At 40.3% G+C, this 16,069-nt stretch overlaps 1 protein-coding gene across 1 annotated transcript in view; it reads right to left on the bottom strand.

The window, feature by feature from the left end:
- LOC145545944 (protein HP-25 homolog 1-like) overlaps window positions 1–16,069 on the bottom strand; it is an 86,299-nt gene that overhangs the window by 8,750 nt on the left and 61,480 nt on the right. The window contains exon 3 of the mRNA XM_081591380.1: window positions 840–880. Within this exon, the coding sequence (XP_081447506.1) occupies window positions 840–880 (41 nt within the window). The remainder of the gene's footprint in view (window positions 1–839; window positions 881–16,069) is intronic.

Raw genomic sequence — 16,069 nt, 5'->3', positions numbered from 1 at the left:
TCTGGAATTCAGCTGCAGGAGTTGCTTGTATATTTTTGAGATTAATTGTTTGTCTGTTGCTTCGTTTGCTATTATTTTCTCCCATTCTGAAGGCTGTCTTTTCACCTTGCTTATAGTTTCCTTTGTTGTGCAAAAGCTTTTAATTTTAATTAGGTCCCATTTGTTTATTTTTGCTTTTATTTCCAATATTCTGGGAGGTGGGTCATGGAGGATCCTGCTGTGATTTATGTCAGAGAGTGTTTTGCCTATGTTTTCCTCTAGGGGTTTTATAGTTTCTGGTCTTATGTTTAGATCTTTAATCCATTTTGAGTTTATTTTTGTGTATGGTGTTAGGAAGTGTTCTAGTTTCATTCTTTTATAAGTGGTTGACCAGTTTTCCCAGCACCACTTGTTAAAGAGATTATCTTTTCTCCATTGTATATTCTTGCCTCCTTTGTCGAAGATAAGGTGTCCATAGGTGCTTTCACTTTTATCTGAGCAAGCTATACATCAATCAGAATGTCGACTTCACATTAGCTTTCCTGTGGGGATTAACATGCTACCTTGGTTAAGAGTGTGAGTTTTGGCTTATAAAGGAAACAGTGCAGGTCATATCTCTTCCCTGGTCAAGCTTCTTAACATTTATAAGGGTCCATTTTTTCATCATCCACAAAAGCAAGTCATAATATGAGCTCTCATTGGTCTATTCTGAAATAATGTTAGCGTTAAATATTATGTGAGTTATCTTACATAAATTAACAGTACAAAGTATAAAAATATAAGCAGGAGAAAATTAGAAGTAGACAAAAGACAAAAAGTAAAACCATACTAAGTGGTCAATTAAAGATATGTGCACCTACCTAGTTTCAAAATTTTAGTTGGAAATATGAAGCTGAGTTTCCTGGGGGCAAAACAAAACAGAAAAAAGGTCCCTTATATAATTTATATTGTCCACAATGGTAAATATGCATTTTCTTTGGGAATTTGCAATACGGATAGGAAAAAATTATTCCCAAAGATTTCATATAGGAGCTTTGCATGAGATAAGTCAACTGATTGTTTAGTAACACCTTCCAGTGGTGGTTATCTTTTCTAATCAGCGGAAGTACTATTACAATATGTCTGAGGACAGTGCCATAGCACCTAACAAAAAACTATTAAATTTACTCTTTGTTGTACTAGGCAACCTGTACTGAATGACTGTGTGTGTGAGAGAGAGCTTTGTGTTTGAGCGGCAAGCAGGTATATGTCTGTGTATATTTATTTGGGGGCAGGGGGTGTAGGGTACAGTTTAGACTCTGAACATACAAAGTATTCCTCACTCATCTCCAGTCATGTGAGATTCAGCCATAACTAAATAACAGCACAATCACCGAAGAGTAAACAGAACAATATTATAGAACAAGCCCCATCCTGTAAAACAGTCTCAAAGAAGTCAAAATATTTCCCTTTCCTGGACTTCAATTTTTTTCCTCTTTCCAATGAGGAATGTAACGTTTAAACTTTCTCAACCTCTCAGAGAGATCTAGAAAATCATAAAAATAAAATAAGGGTTATGGAAGCCTGAACACTTGGGATTTTTCTTATGACCATCTTAAAATTATTTAAAGATGCCCCAAGGTTTTCATATGAGAAACCATCAATAATTTCTGGTCATAAAGATGCTCAAATATGTACAGTGTTTCCATTAGAAGGCAGAGAGTAGGGGTCAGGGGTCAGGAGTTACTACATGGGACTGTTTGATGTACCATGCATCATGGCAGGCATATTTATTACATCATTCTCTTTTGCTTCTAAGCAATTCTGTGACTTATGTCAGAATTCATAGCATCACTATAGCTGAGGCTAAGAAACAGTTTAGTTATTTTCTTCAAGTTGGGAAGTGCACAGTTGCACAGTTGGGAAGTGTCAGAGCTAGCACGTGTGAAAATATGTCTGACTTTGAGAAACAAATTCTCAGATTATTTTGATAAACAATTGTCTTGATTTACACTCATAATTACTTGACTTAACATTTTGTAAGTAATCAATGGGATCAGAAATTACAGCCAGTTTTTATTACCAAGGGTATGATTGGTGGCTTAGTTGTCTTTTAAAGCAAGTGTTAAGATTATTAAGATGACACAGACATTAGACTTGTAATAACAGTTAGGACTACTCTGCTACAATAGTTGATTTATCAGCACAGACAGAGCTTTCAGTCATTAGGACAACTAAGAACAATTTCCTCCAGAATTTATATTTATTGTTGACCTATTTTGTTAGATTTAAGTCCATGTTCAGGCTTTGCTTTGTTAATGGGAATAAAAGGATGACAATCAAGGAAAATTTCTACCACCTAGATATATTGACAAGAAGAGCAATGGTCAGGACAATCTTACATAGGGTGTCAGCCTTGTGCCTTCATTGTGCTAAATACTTCATTATATTATCCCCAAACCCTATGCTACCCTCTTAGATAGGCGTAATTACCCCTTCATGTATAGGTGGAAAAACTGAGAAGAAATGAAACTAGGCAATTTCTCCATGGAAGAAACCTCAATGCTTAAATGAGTTGACTTCAGATGCCAAACCATCACAACTAAGACCAAGTAGCAAATGTGGCTGCCAGAGGCTATTTCCAGGCCAGCTGAAGCATAAGTTGGAAGAAGTGACATTGGATTCCAATAAGAAAGATCAGCAGGTCCCTTCTGCATTTTCCATGTCCCATCTAGAGGGCATTTGGGATAATGACCTTAGAACCTTCCTAACCTTCTCTGACCCTAGTCCCAGCATTGATGTGGATGCCTGTAGTACCAGATACTTCTTGGGATTGTGAGGGTTTGCATCCCTTTGATGGGGCGGGAGTACGATCCTTCAAGCAGCAGCACTAGTTTCCAGTCTGTGAGAACTTTTTCTGTTACTCTTCTGCTCTAAGTTTCTGGATTTGGGCCCTGTCCATCATATCAGCCCTAGCTGATCTCAAGACTGAAGGAAATTCTGAACCTGTGAACCTTTGGGGCCCTGAGGCCCCTTAAGGCCCTCCAGGTCCTTTGGGCCTAGCTGGTGAAGAAGGCGAGAGATAGTTTTCTTTTGCTTTTACTGGTCTTTCCTTTCTCTGGTTGTAATGTTCACAGACCCAGTTAAACCCCCAAATGCGCTTGATAAGATTACTGAAGCAAAACTTTTCTTCTTTTCAGTACCTATGAATTGTTTTCTTAATTCTAATTATGCATCAGAATGTCAAAACTTCATCCTACAGTTACTAAATCAGGAACTTGGGAATAGATGCAAATTACCTATATGTTTAGAAAGCTCTCAGGATATTTGATGTACCACTAGAGACCCAAGGCTGTAACTCTAGTTGCTATTCACACACAGCATGCTGTGGGAAAGGACAAAAACATGCATTAGGTTCATTTAGTGTATCTATAAAGAAATGTGGGAGAACTCTTATGGGTAAAAGTATCAGTAGCACAAATTCATTTCCATCCCCTCACCATCTTGTTGAGGAGTGAACTGGGTTTGAGGCAGTTGGTTTGTACTTTGAAAAGATCTCCAAAAAAGGGATTCCATCTGCATATTGCTATTTATAGTAGGCTAAACCACTCAAAATTGCTGTTTTGTGGGGCAAAATCAGGGAAGTACTGACACTGCAAACATTTCAATCTAATATACATAAACTGGCAATGGGACAGGTGACACATAGTCAACTATGTAATAAGAAGTGCTCCCTAAATGGAATATTGATGTTTGGCTGAAAGCTCACTAAGAATTCACCCACCAATACTGCAGCTCTTGGCTAGAGACCTGGTGTTTTCCCACTAGTTTAGTTCTTTCTCTAGAATTGGGGAAACGTAGTAAGTTCTAAGTTGAGATACGTTTTGATTCACGTGGTAAGAAAGACCACTCAGTTAACATATGCATGTGAACACATGCACACACCCACACACATGCAAACAAAATGTGAAAAATAACTCACTTGTAAAACATTTAGAGACAAGTCTTTTTTTGCTAGATTAGAGAAAATGGCTGAACCTGGTGAATTTAGAGAGCATATCATACAAGACATGCATGAACACTCAGATTGTTCGTTAATTTTTAAGTGTGGTCATGTATATGAGAGAATAAGGTAACTTTATATTCTAAAAAAGACATCGATAGTGCCCATATACTTGGTTATCAGTAAGGATAACTAGTTTGAAAAAATAGCTTGAACAGTACTTTTGCAAATACCGTTATTTCCATGCAGTGTGGCAGCACATATTTCACACTGAAGCAGTGATGATTCTCACAAAATCAGGGGCAAGGTGGTATCATGGAAAGATACCAATAGGCTGGGGATTAGGAAATCTCCATTCAGCTCTGAACACCTGCCCCGCCACTTGGATACCTGGGAACAGTGTACATCATTAACCTGAGCTCCACAACCAGGGACTCAGATTTAGAAGAAGAGAGTGCAGACAGGGTATCAGTGAGCCTTTTGAGCTCCACGGGTGGCTGTAATGCTTACGTGGGTTTCAGTATCACTGACCTGTGTCTTTTCGCTATATAGTACAATAAGATTTCTGGATTTTTCTGCGTTGATTCCTACAGAAAGTGGTCCTTAGTTAGATGGTTTATAATAAAGAAAACATATGATTCTGCCTATGCGAAGAGTTGACTCATTGGAAAAGACCCTAATGCTGGGAAAGATTGGGGGCAGGAGGAGAAGGGGACGACAGAGGATGAGATGGTTGGATGGCATTACTGACTCGATGGACATGGGTTTGGGTGGACTCTGGGAGTTGTTGATGGACAGGGAGGCCTGGTGTGCTGCGATTCATGGGGTCACAAAGAGTCGGACACGACTGAGTGACTGAACTGAACTGATGTGATAAGAAAAACAATTCATGCTCGTATACATTCAGAAAATATACTTTGAATTCTGACTATAATCTGGACACTTTAATGAGGTACAGGCATAGTCAAGGACACAAGTGCTTAGGAAGGGGTTATGATTCAGTGTGGTAAAAACTATGACAAAAGTAAGCACTGGATGCCATTCCCATAGACTAGAAAGAGAACCCTGAAGAGAGCCTGTAAGATCATAACCAAAAAAGGGTGGGATGGAGGGAGACAGAAATATGCGGATCATAAAATGCATGAGTTCAGACTTATTTCCTTGTATACTTATTTCTATGTATCTTGAGTATAGGTCCTCAAGGTCATCTAGGAAAAATGGAACACAGAAGGCCACCTGGAGCTTCTGAGAAGTGCCCATTGCCACCAAAATCTGCCTTTTTGGGGAGTGAACCTCTCCCAAAGCCCTTCCAGCCCATTATTTTCAAGGAAGCCCTGTAAACCAACAAGACCATTTAAATCTGACCACTGGTGTTCAGCTGCACCACTCCTTATGTGTCATGCAATTGTGGATGTGACAGTTTATGTATGTTGTGCCAATGCAGTTTCATATTGTACTGCAATTGTGACTAGTGTCCCTTTTACACCTAAAATCGCATTATGAGAAAAGTCTATAATCTACACAACCTGCATGCTCAGTTTCTCAGTCGTGTCCGACTCTTTGCCACCCATGGACCATAGCCTGGCAGGCTCCTCTGTCCATGGAATTTTCCTGGCAAGAATACTGGAATGGGTTGCCATTTCCTACTCCAACACAATCTGTATTTATGTATAAATAAATACATATTTTGGAACCATAAAAAGGCAAGAAATATTTAAAGAGAAAAAAATCACTATACCATGACTTTGGAGCCCTTTATGAATATAGCAGCTAAGATAGTGGAGATCATATATTCTGTTTTAATATTTTCCAGATTTTTTTTCTAAGCAGCAACACCACTCAAAGATAGTGAACTGCCACAGGAACTTTAAAGTTGCAAAATCCTTCATGAATCTTTTCCTGTGCAACCTTCAGAGCAAGTTTTTTGAAGAGGCATTTTTTGGTTATTTTAGGAAGACAAACTGTTACGTGTCCAGTGATTCCCTGGTAACTGACTGGTAAAAAATCTGCTTGCCAATGTAGGAGGTGCGGGTTCAATCCCTGGCTCAAGAATATCCCCTGGAGAAGGAAATGGCGACCCACCAGTATTCTTGCCTGGGAAATCTTATGCACAGAGGAGCCGAGTGGGCTACAGACCAAGGGGTCACAAAGAGTCAGACAAGACTTAGCGACTAAACAATGACAAGGACCAATGATTAAGATATGGCTATATTTGCGGTGTGGGGGGGGGCATTAGCCTATCTACCTCTCCTACAGACTTTAATCAATAGAAAAGAGAAAAGAGGGGGAAATCAGGAACATATATTTCCCCTCACATCACAATCCAATGGGTGGTTCTGAGCTGCAGTAGTTTCAAGGCTCATTTGTGTTCTGCTGCTGCTAAGTCACTTCAGTCAGACTCTGTGCGACCCCATAGACGGCAGCCCACCAGACTCCCCGATCCCTGGGATGCTCCAGGCAAGAACACTGGAGTGGGTTGCCATTTCCTTCTCTAATGCATGAAAGTGAAAAGTGAAAGTGAAGTCGCTCAGTCATGTCCGACTCTTAGAGACCCCATGGACTGCAGCCTACCAGGCTCCTCCATCCACGGGATTTTCCAGGCAAGAGTACTGGAGTGGGGTGCCATTGCCTTCTCCCATTTGTGTTCATGTGTAATCTAACATCAGCAGTAGCTACTGTGAATCTTTGATGGGCATGGGAACATACGACTACTAGCTCTCCTTTTCTGCCTTACTTCCAATTTTATATGCAACTGGTGCCTTAAGAGTGCACCCTCCTGAACATAAAGGTTTTTCTGAACATAAATTATCTGAACATAAAGGTTTTCCCTCAGCCTGGGTTTTCTGAAGATCTGGGCTGGATGTTTCCATTAACAAGAACATTTATATGCAATTCACATACAAAGAAGTCTTCCATCTTCCTCAAGGAAACCAGCTTGAGAATGAAGCTCTTCTGGTAAGTGATTCCTCAAATGCCCTGTTTTGTCTCACTCATTTGTTTTTCAAGATTTTGGTAAGATGTATTATTAACCAATTCCCATTATTATTTGCTAGTCTATCTCTCCTAGGTTCCCTGGTGGCTCAGTCAGAAAAGAATCCGCCTGCAATGCAGGAGACACGGGTTCACTCCCTGGGTAGTGAAGATCCCCTGAAGAAGGGCATGGCAACCCACTCCAGTGCTCTTGCCTGGAGAATCCCATGGATAGAGAAGCCTGGCGGGCTACAGTCCATGAGGTCAGACAAGACTGACTAGAAGTCAGACATCTAGTCTCTCCCAAGATGATACATGCAAGTTAGAAGGCTTTGCTTCTATATCAGGGTGCAGGTATAGATATCCAGCTCTGCTAATTAATGACCACTTATACTGATGATCATGGATCTTTTATAATTTCCTGATTAGGGCTATTTTGCATCTTCATGTTGCCTAGCTTCCCAGTGGTTCCAGAGCAATAGTGTATAAGAACAGAAAGACACCTTGAATATTACACTCCATCCCAATAAAGTTATAGATGCAAAGTCTGAGGCTTAAAAAGGAACTGAGTTCCCACATTTAGGTAGCAGTTTTTAAAACGATTTATCTTTTTTATTTTTAGTTTTTTTGGTCACACCGCCCGGCATATGAGATCTTAGATACTCAACCTTAACGCATGCCCACTGTAGTGGAGGCATACAGTCTTAACCATTGGACTGCCAGGGAAGTCCTGCAATTCATCTTTTTTAAACATGAAAATACTTTAAATTAACTATACACAAAATTACAAAGTATCAGTGCAATTACAGTAATAATTAAATGAAGAGTCATGTATTCACCACCCAAGCCAAACGAATGTAGTGTTGCCATACACCAAAAGCCCCTTATAATCCCCTCCTGCATTCCCTTTATCTGAATAACTACTATCCTAAAATCTGTGTTGTTGGTGGTGGTTTAGTCACTAAGTAGTGTCCAACACTTGAGACCCCATGGACAGTAGCCTGTCTGTCCATGGTATTCTCCAGGCAAGAATAATGGAGTGGGTTGCCATTTCCTTCTCCAGAGGATCTTCCCAACCCAGAAATCGAACCTGGGTCTCCTGCGTTGCAGGCAGATTCTTTACTGATTGAGCTATGAGGGAAGCCCCCAAATTTTTGTTAATTATTTTCTTTCTTTTATTTGTAAATAAAGTTACTAAGTACATATTTGTATATTTCATTAGTGTTCCTAAGCACTCATCTCATATACACCCATCTTTCTTGGGTATAATGCACCCAAGAGCGGAATTACTGGGTCATAAGGTGGGTATATTCAGCTGCAGTAGAAATTGCTAAGCTGGTTTCCAAAGGGGTCATACTCTTCTATACTGCTAGCAGCAAGTGTTAAGAATTCAGGTTGTTCCACATGGCCACCATCGCTTGGCATTAATATTTTAAAACATATCCATTTTGTTGTGTGAAGTGATACATCATTGTCATTTTAATTTGCATTTGTCTGAAGAGTAATTACTTGAGCACCTTTTTTACTACGCTTCCTGGCTACGTGGATACCTTCCTTTGAGAATTGAGCTGTTTGTCCATTTTTAAACTGGGTTATCTTTTTCTTGTTGATTGCAAGAAATCTTAAAGCTTTACTCTTACATGTTTTATCAGATACATATGAATTTTAAGGGCTTCCCTTGTGGCTCAGCTGGTAAAGAATTTGCCTGCAATGCGGGAGACCTGGGTTTGATCCCTGGGTTGGGAAGATCCCCTGGAGAAGGGAAAGACTACCCACTCCAGTATTCTGGCCTGGAGAATTCCAGGGACTGTATAGTCCAAGGGGTCACAAGGAGTCAGACATAACTGAGCGACTTTCACTTCACTATGAATTTTAAGTTTCTTCTCTAACTCTCTGGATTACCTATGTACTCTGTTCATGGTATATCTTGAACAGTTCGGAAGTCTCAATTACCTTCTTTTAAAGTTAGTCAGTTTGTGTCCTGCTTACAACAGTTGACTTACGGAAATTAGAAATAAACTCCTCTATGTTTTCTTTGATAAACTTTACAGTTTTAACATTCTCACTCTAAGAAATTTATTTCATCATTTTCTTTCAGAAACAGATACAAGGGAACTCCCTAGTGGTCCAGTGGTTAAGACTTCCCCTCATGGATTTAATTTCTAGTTGGAGACCTAGGATCCCACATGCCTCAGAGTCAAAAACAAACAAAAACAAACAAAAAACCCCCATAAAACAGAAGCAATGCTGTAACAAATTCACTAAAGATTTTTAAAATGGTCCACATTTGAAAAATAAGTAGAAACAGATATGTGTTCTGATTTTTGGTAAGTTGATAACTCTTGCTAATTATTCAAGGCAAAATTGGGTCCTGGATTGGGTCTTATCACACTCTCTTCATCATTACTCACCACAGCGCCCCTGCCCCCCTCTCCTCTTGCCCTTCACATTCTTCCCCTCTGCATTCAGGAAATGTGTTGTTCTTCAGGTTTCTTTGGTGACAGGAGTGATGTGGAACTTTAAAAGAATTGAGTATGAGAAAGAACTAGAGATCAAATATTTGAGGATAAATTGTATAATTAAAATTGCAGGGACTACCCTAGTGGTCTCAGTGGGTAAGACTCTGTGCTTCCAACGCAGGGGGCCCAGCTTCAATTCCTGGTGAGGGAACTAGATACTGTATACCACAACTAAGACCCAGTGCAGTCAAAATAGATAATAAATATTTGAAAAATAAAAATAAAATTTAATTCTGTGGTTCACTGTGCCCGAATAAGCTCTTCTCTCCCTTCTTCTGACAGTTGAACAGGATATGTTACCTAGATGCCCAAGAAGATAATTCAGGTACCATGTTCAGTGAGTTCCTTGGCCCTGAGTCATTAACCTATTTGGGATTCACTAGATTCAGTTACAGTCTCATTGAAAAATTTCCCAGCTGACTACCCATGCTCAGGAACAGAAATCCTGCGTGGCTTGTTGTCTTCAGATCTATCTGGGGGTTGGGTATATAAGCAGCCACAGAAGTGCATTGATAGGGAGGGATGAGTGAAAAAAAGGTGGAACCTCCCTCCCTTGCTCCCTGCTTCCGCATCTCACTCACTCCTGGTACATTTCACCTGCACCAGCAACTGAATGATAAGAAAAGTCTACTTCTCTCAAGTGTAACAAATCCCTCTGTTGTCTCTAGCTGTTGTTCAGTCACTAAGTCATGTCTGACTCTTTGTGACCCCATAGACATGCCAGGCTTCCCTGTCCTTCACTATCTCCCAAGTTTGCTGAAACTCATGTCCATTGTCTCAATGATGCCATCCAACCATCTCACCCTCATCCTCTTCTCCTCCTGCTTTCCATCTTTCCCAGCATCAAGGTCTTGTCCAATGAGTCAGCTCTTCTAATCAGGTGGCCAAAGTAATGGAGCCTCAGCTTCAGCATCAGTACTTCCAAAGAATATTCAGGGTTGATTTCCTTTAGTATTGACTAGTTTGATCTCCTTGCTGTCCAAGGGACTCTCAGGAGTCTTCTCCAGCACCACAGTTTGAAAACATCAGTTCTTCAGTGCTCAACCTTCTTTATATAGTCCAACTCTCACATCAGTACATGTCTCTAGAGGGTGCTCTGAATCCACCAGTCTACACGCAAGCAGCTTCCGAACCTACAGTGAAGAACACTGAGGAGCCAGAGAAAGAATAATGCAAAGAAGGAGCAGAGAGCTAAAATGAATAGAGCAAAATCCTTCTCTCCTTGGGGAAAGAATCAGTGACCACTGAAGTTCTGGCTTGCTGGGCCCCAAGATATCAGTCAGCATTTAGCATTTACCCAACAGGTAGACTTGAAGAGAAGACTCTTTAGAGTCCCTTGGACTGCAAGGAGATCAAACCAATCAATCCTAAAGGAAATCAGTCCTGAATATTCATTGGAAGGATGGATGCTGAAGCTGAAGCTCCAATATTTTAGTCACCTGATGCGAAGAGCCGACTCATTGGAAAAGACCCTGATGCTGGGAACGATTGAAGGCAGCAGGAGAAGGGATGACAGAGGATGAGATGGTTGGGTGGCATCACTGACTCAATGGACATGAATCTGAGCAAGCTCCAGGAGTTGGTGATGGACAGGGAAGCCTGGTGTGCTGCAGTTCATGGGGTCGCAAAGAGTCGGACAAAACTCAGTGACTGAATTGAACTGAACAGGTATCCTGGGAGATAGAACTAATTTATGCAGAAGGCAATGGCACCCCACTCCAGTCCTCTTGCCTGGAAAATCCCATGGACGGAGGGGCCTGGTGGGCTGCAGTCCATGGGGTCGCTCAGAGTCGGACATGACTGAGTGACTTCACTTTCACTTTTCACTTTCATGCACTGGAGAAGGAAATGGCAACCCACTCCAGTGTTCTTGCCTAGAGAATCCCAGGGACAGCGGAGCCTGGTGGGCTGTCATCTATGGGGTCACACAGAGTCGGACATGACTGAAGTGACTTAGCAGTAGCAGCTGTGGAATAATATTAGATATACTATGAATAATATATATACATATATATATATATAGCATAAATATAACTACCATTATGTGTACATCCATTTTTTGTGTTACTTTGTTCACAATGCTTTACCCACACACTATAGCTTATCCTAGCAGAAATACAATAGGATACATTTTATTCCATTTGTTTCATAGATGTGGAAATTGAGTTGCAGAGAAGATGAACAGCTTGACCAAAATGAACACAGTGTATTGGTATTGTAACAAATTTCAAATCCATGTTTCCTCCCATACATCATCCAGACCTTTTTTCAGGCTCTCAGAAAGTCCAAAAACTGACTTAAGGTGCAATGATTTACACACATATTGCAAAATAGCAATGCATGATACAAATTGTTAAATACAATATATAGAAGCTTATAAAACAGAATTTCAGGGCTAAATCTGACCTCAGAGGCCATTCAGTCCAAAGTACAAATCAGTGTGAGTCAATCTTCACCATATGTTGAAGTGTCCACTGCAGTTTCTTCATGAATGGCCCAAATGAGAAAGAATCCCCTCCTTTGCAAATATATCCTTCCACTGATAAACAGTCCGATTTTCCTTGTGTGAACCCAAATCTGAAATTTGCAGCTGTACCCTAAAGGCATTCTTTGAGTCCACACAGGACAAGACCACTCTTTATTTTGTATAATAATATCTCACATTTACATGCCCATTAAGCTGGCTCTATCCATAGAATTTCTCCAGGTTTTACAAAAATCCAAGTTCCTTCTCTATTACCTTATATATTGCAACTTTCAGCTTTATCCACAATTCCCTTTGTCTTATTCTGGACACATTCACAAAGATGGGTATCAAGAATGAGCAAATATCTATTAGATATGTCTATATCTAATAGACAAATATCTATTTGTCACATACCAAAAACGTATGTCCCATCCACTGCAACTCTTTTCCAGACACCACTTATGAGTTAATCATACACTTCTCAAGACCTCCTCTTTCTAAAGAATGTTTAGAAAGAGGAGGCACGTAACATTTCTGGGTTGAGATTATACTTTCATTTCTTTAACAGGGATTTGAAGGCAGGAACTATATTCATCTTTACAACCTTAACAGTGTCTGGTACATATTGGATGTTCAAAAAATGTTTCAGTTTTCTACAGAGATTTTGTTCACTGATGTGTACCCATCACTTAACTGCAGCTTGGCTCTAGTCCTCAAAAAAAAAAAAAATTTACTGAGTGACTGCACACATAACTCAACACAGTGTTCCAGGAAAATCATTAAATCATGTGTTATTTTAAACAGTATCTGCTGAGCATATATGAGGTGACTGGCAATATTCTATCCAAAGAGATCCCACAATTGTAACCCAAAGTGTCATTTTATGATTTTGACAATCTGATATGTTCCAACAGTCTAAGGTTTTTTTACCATAAAGGCAAGGCTTTAGTCTTTTTTTTCAGAGTCTGTTATTAAGCCAACTCTCTCACTTACCCTTTACCACTTTATGACAAACCTTGACAGTGTATTAAAAAGCAGAGACACCACTTTGCCAGCAATGGTCCATATAATCAAAGCTATGATTTTTCCAGTAGTCATGTATGGATGTGAGAACTGGGCCATAAAGAAGGCTGACCACCAAATAATTGATGCTTTTAAACTATGGTGCTGGAGATTCCTTATAAAACTGGAAATAGAACCGCCATATGACCCAGAAATCGCACTGCTGGGCATACACACTGAGGAAATCAGAATTGAAAGAGACACGTGTACCCCAATGTTCATTGCAGCACTGTTTATAATAGCCAGGACATGGAAGCAACCTAGATGTCCATCAGCAGACAAATGGATAAGAAAGCTGTGGTACATATACACAATGGAATATTACTCAGCCATTAAAAAGAATACATTTGAATCAGTTCTAAAGAGGTGGATGAAACTGGAGCCTCTTATACAGACTAAAGTAAGTCAGAAAGAAAAACACCAACACAGTATACTAACACATATATATGGAATTTAGAAAGATGGTAACAATAACCCTATATGCGAGACAGCAAAAGACATAGATGTATAGAACTGTCTTTTGGACTCTGTGGGAGATGGCGAGGATGGGATGATTTGAGAGAAGACCACTGAAACATGTATATTATCATATGTGAAACATATCACCAGTCCAGGTTCGATGCATGAGACAGGGTGCTCAGGGCTGGTGCACTGGGATGACCCACAGGGATGGGATGGGGAGGGAGGTGGGAGGGGGGTTCAAGATGGGGAACACATGTTCACCCATGGCTGATTCATGTCAATGTATGGCAAAAACCACTACAATATCGTAAAGTAATTAGCCTTCAGTTAAAATAAATAAATTAAAAAAAAAAAAATATGGTGCTGGAGAAGACTCTTGAGAGTCCCTTGGACTGCAAAGAGATCAAATCAGTCAATCCTAAAGGAAATCCACCTTGAATATTCATCGGGAGGACTGATGCTGAAGCTCCAATACTTTGGCCACCTGATGCAAAGAGCTGACTCACTGGAAAAAGACACTGATGCTGGGACAGACTGAAGGCCAAAGGAGAAGGAGGTGACAGAGGATGCGATAGTATCACTGACTCAATGGACATGAATTTGAGCAAACTTCAGGAGATTGTGGAGGAGAGGAGCCTGCCATGCTGTAGTCCATGGTGTAGCAAAGAGTCAGATACGACTTAGCACCTAAACAACAATGACTCACTTATCCTCACTCTAGTGTTTGAAAGTTTGGAGGCTATGTTTTAGATTTATTGCTAGCATAATTCAACTTGCTCTTTTGTTCCCTTCATGCCAGCCTATTGATAGTTTTCTGAATCCTGATTCTATTTACAATCCATTTGTTCTTCCTCTCAGCCTTGATGCATTCTCAGATTTGATTAGAGAACTATCAATGCTCTCACATGAAACATTGATGAAAATGTTGAACTGGACAAGACCAAAGCCAGAACTCCTCAGAAGAGACCTTTGTTCCAGGTTGTCATCAATCAATTAGTCAGCAATCTCAGGACACAGTTATTCAGCGACAATTCCACTCATCAGTAAAGCCATCAATATTTGGTCATTTGTTCACAAAGGCATAATGAGATTTTGGAAAATGGCACACTAAAATCCACATGTCCATGTCTCTAGTCATCCTCCCAACAGTTCACATATAAACAAACCAACAAAGAAGGTGAGTAGGACTTGGTAATACTTTGATCCTTCTTTATAACCACTGTTTTATCTTCCAAGTTTTCACTTGCTATCTTCTTGGTGTTCTTATCTAATCACAATAAACAATTGTCACCATGAATGAGTTTAGTGCTTTTCTAGGTATGAGGCGGTATAAGAATTGGGCTCCAGTTCCCTGAGAATATCTATCTGAAGACCTGTCCTGCCAGTTTTCCAGGAGCACAGAGTATCTCATTTCTGCTCTCCACCTTGAACTCCTTCAGGGGTGTTGAAGGTCAGCAGCTGCAGTGGCACATGATTTAATCCTTGTAGAGGTAGATGGCAAGTACCAATTTGTGGCTGACAAAACAGAACAAGGTTCAGGGTGGTGGAAGTAACTTTTCCAAACTAGCAAGTTGTAGAAATAGTTGTGTGATTTCAGGCAAGTCACTTATCCTCTTCAATCTCGGTTTCATCAGCTGTAAAATGGTTAAATAATGTTACCTACACAGTAAGTGTGGGTGATAATTAAATGGCATAAATGCATATAAAGCTCTATGCCAAGTTCCTGCCACAAAGTTAGTGCTCAAAATAGTCCCTCTCAACAGTCTGAGAAGTTTATAATGAGCATGCATTCTTTTAAAATCCACAAAAACAATAAAAACATTCCCATTTTGAAATGAGTCTTCACATGCCATTTGTCTGAGCCACATGACTTGAATGTATTTAACAGAGCAAGACTATCTTTTCTTCTCTCTTGGATTTTTATTTCTTTATTCCCTCCGACCAACTTTAGTTTCCACTCTCCTGACTAGGTGATTAATTTTCCTGGCAGGCAGGATGGAGGATAAGAACACTCAGGATACAGGTTGTATATCTTCTGTGGGCTTCTTGTATCAAGCTAAAAAATAGCCTTTCCATCTGCCTAGAGTTTTTAAGCTTTCTTTCCTGACCCTCTTCAAAGGATTTCCCATCCGCCCACCCTACTTGCCACCTTTAGGACACCTTCTTATTGTGTCCTAATTCAGCTCACAAAAGCAGGCACACTGACCTCTTTAGACGACTTCCCTCCTCCCCTCTCTCCTTCTTTCCTCACCAGGACCATTTGTACCTTTTAACCAGGATTTCATTTTTAAAAAGGGCTTGTTCTAGTACTCGCTGCCCATGCGGTTTGTTTCCTTTGCTACTGCAGTGTGCCCTAAGAGCATCCTGTAACGTTTCCAGCACCACTGCTGCCACCTCCAGCAACAATAACACTCAATTCCATTCTGCCAGCACTCAGTGTGTGGCAGACGCCATGCTCCATTTGCTGCATGCATGATCTCATTTAATCCATAACAACTCTGGGACAAGGATGCTGTTATTATCTTCCATAAACAATTGAAAAACAAGTTGAGGCTCAGCAAGGTTATCCAAAGCCACAGGATGAACACATGGAACCATCGCCCACTTTTCTCTATACCCACCTCCATC

This window comes from Giraffa tippelskirchi, chromosome 4, assembly GCF_054371585.1.
Source record: "Giraffa tippelskirchi isolate mGirTip1 chromosome 4, T2T-mGirTip1v1.2.pri, whole genome shotgun sequence".
NCBI lineage: Eukaryota > Metazoa > Chordata > Mammalia > Artiodactyla > Giraffidae > Giraffa > Giraffa tippelskirchi.
This window is presented reverse-complemented; position numbering and strand designations above follow the sequence as displayed.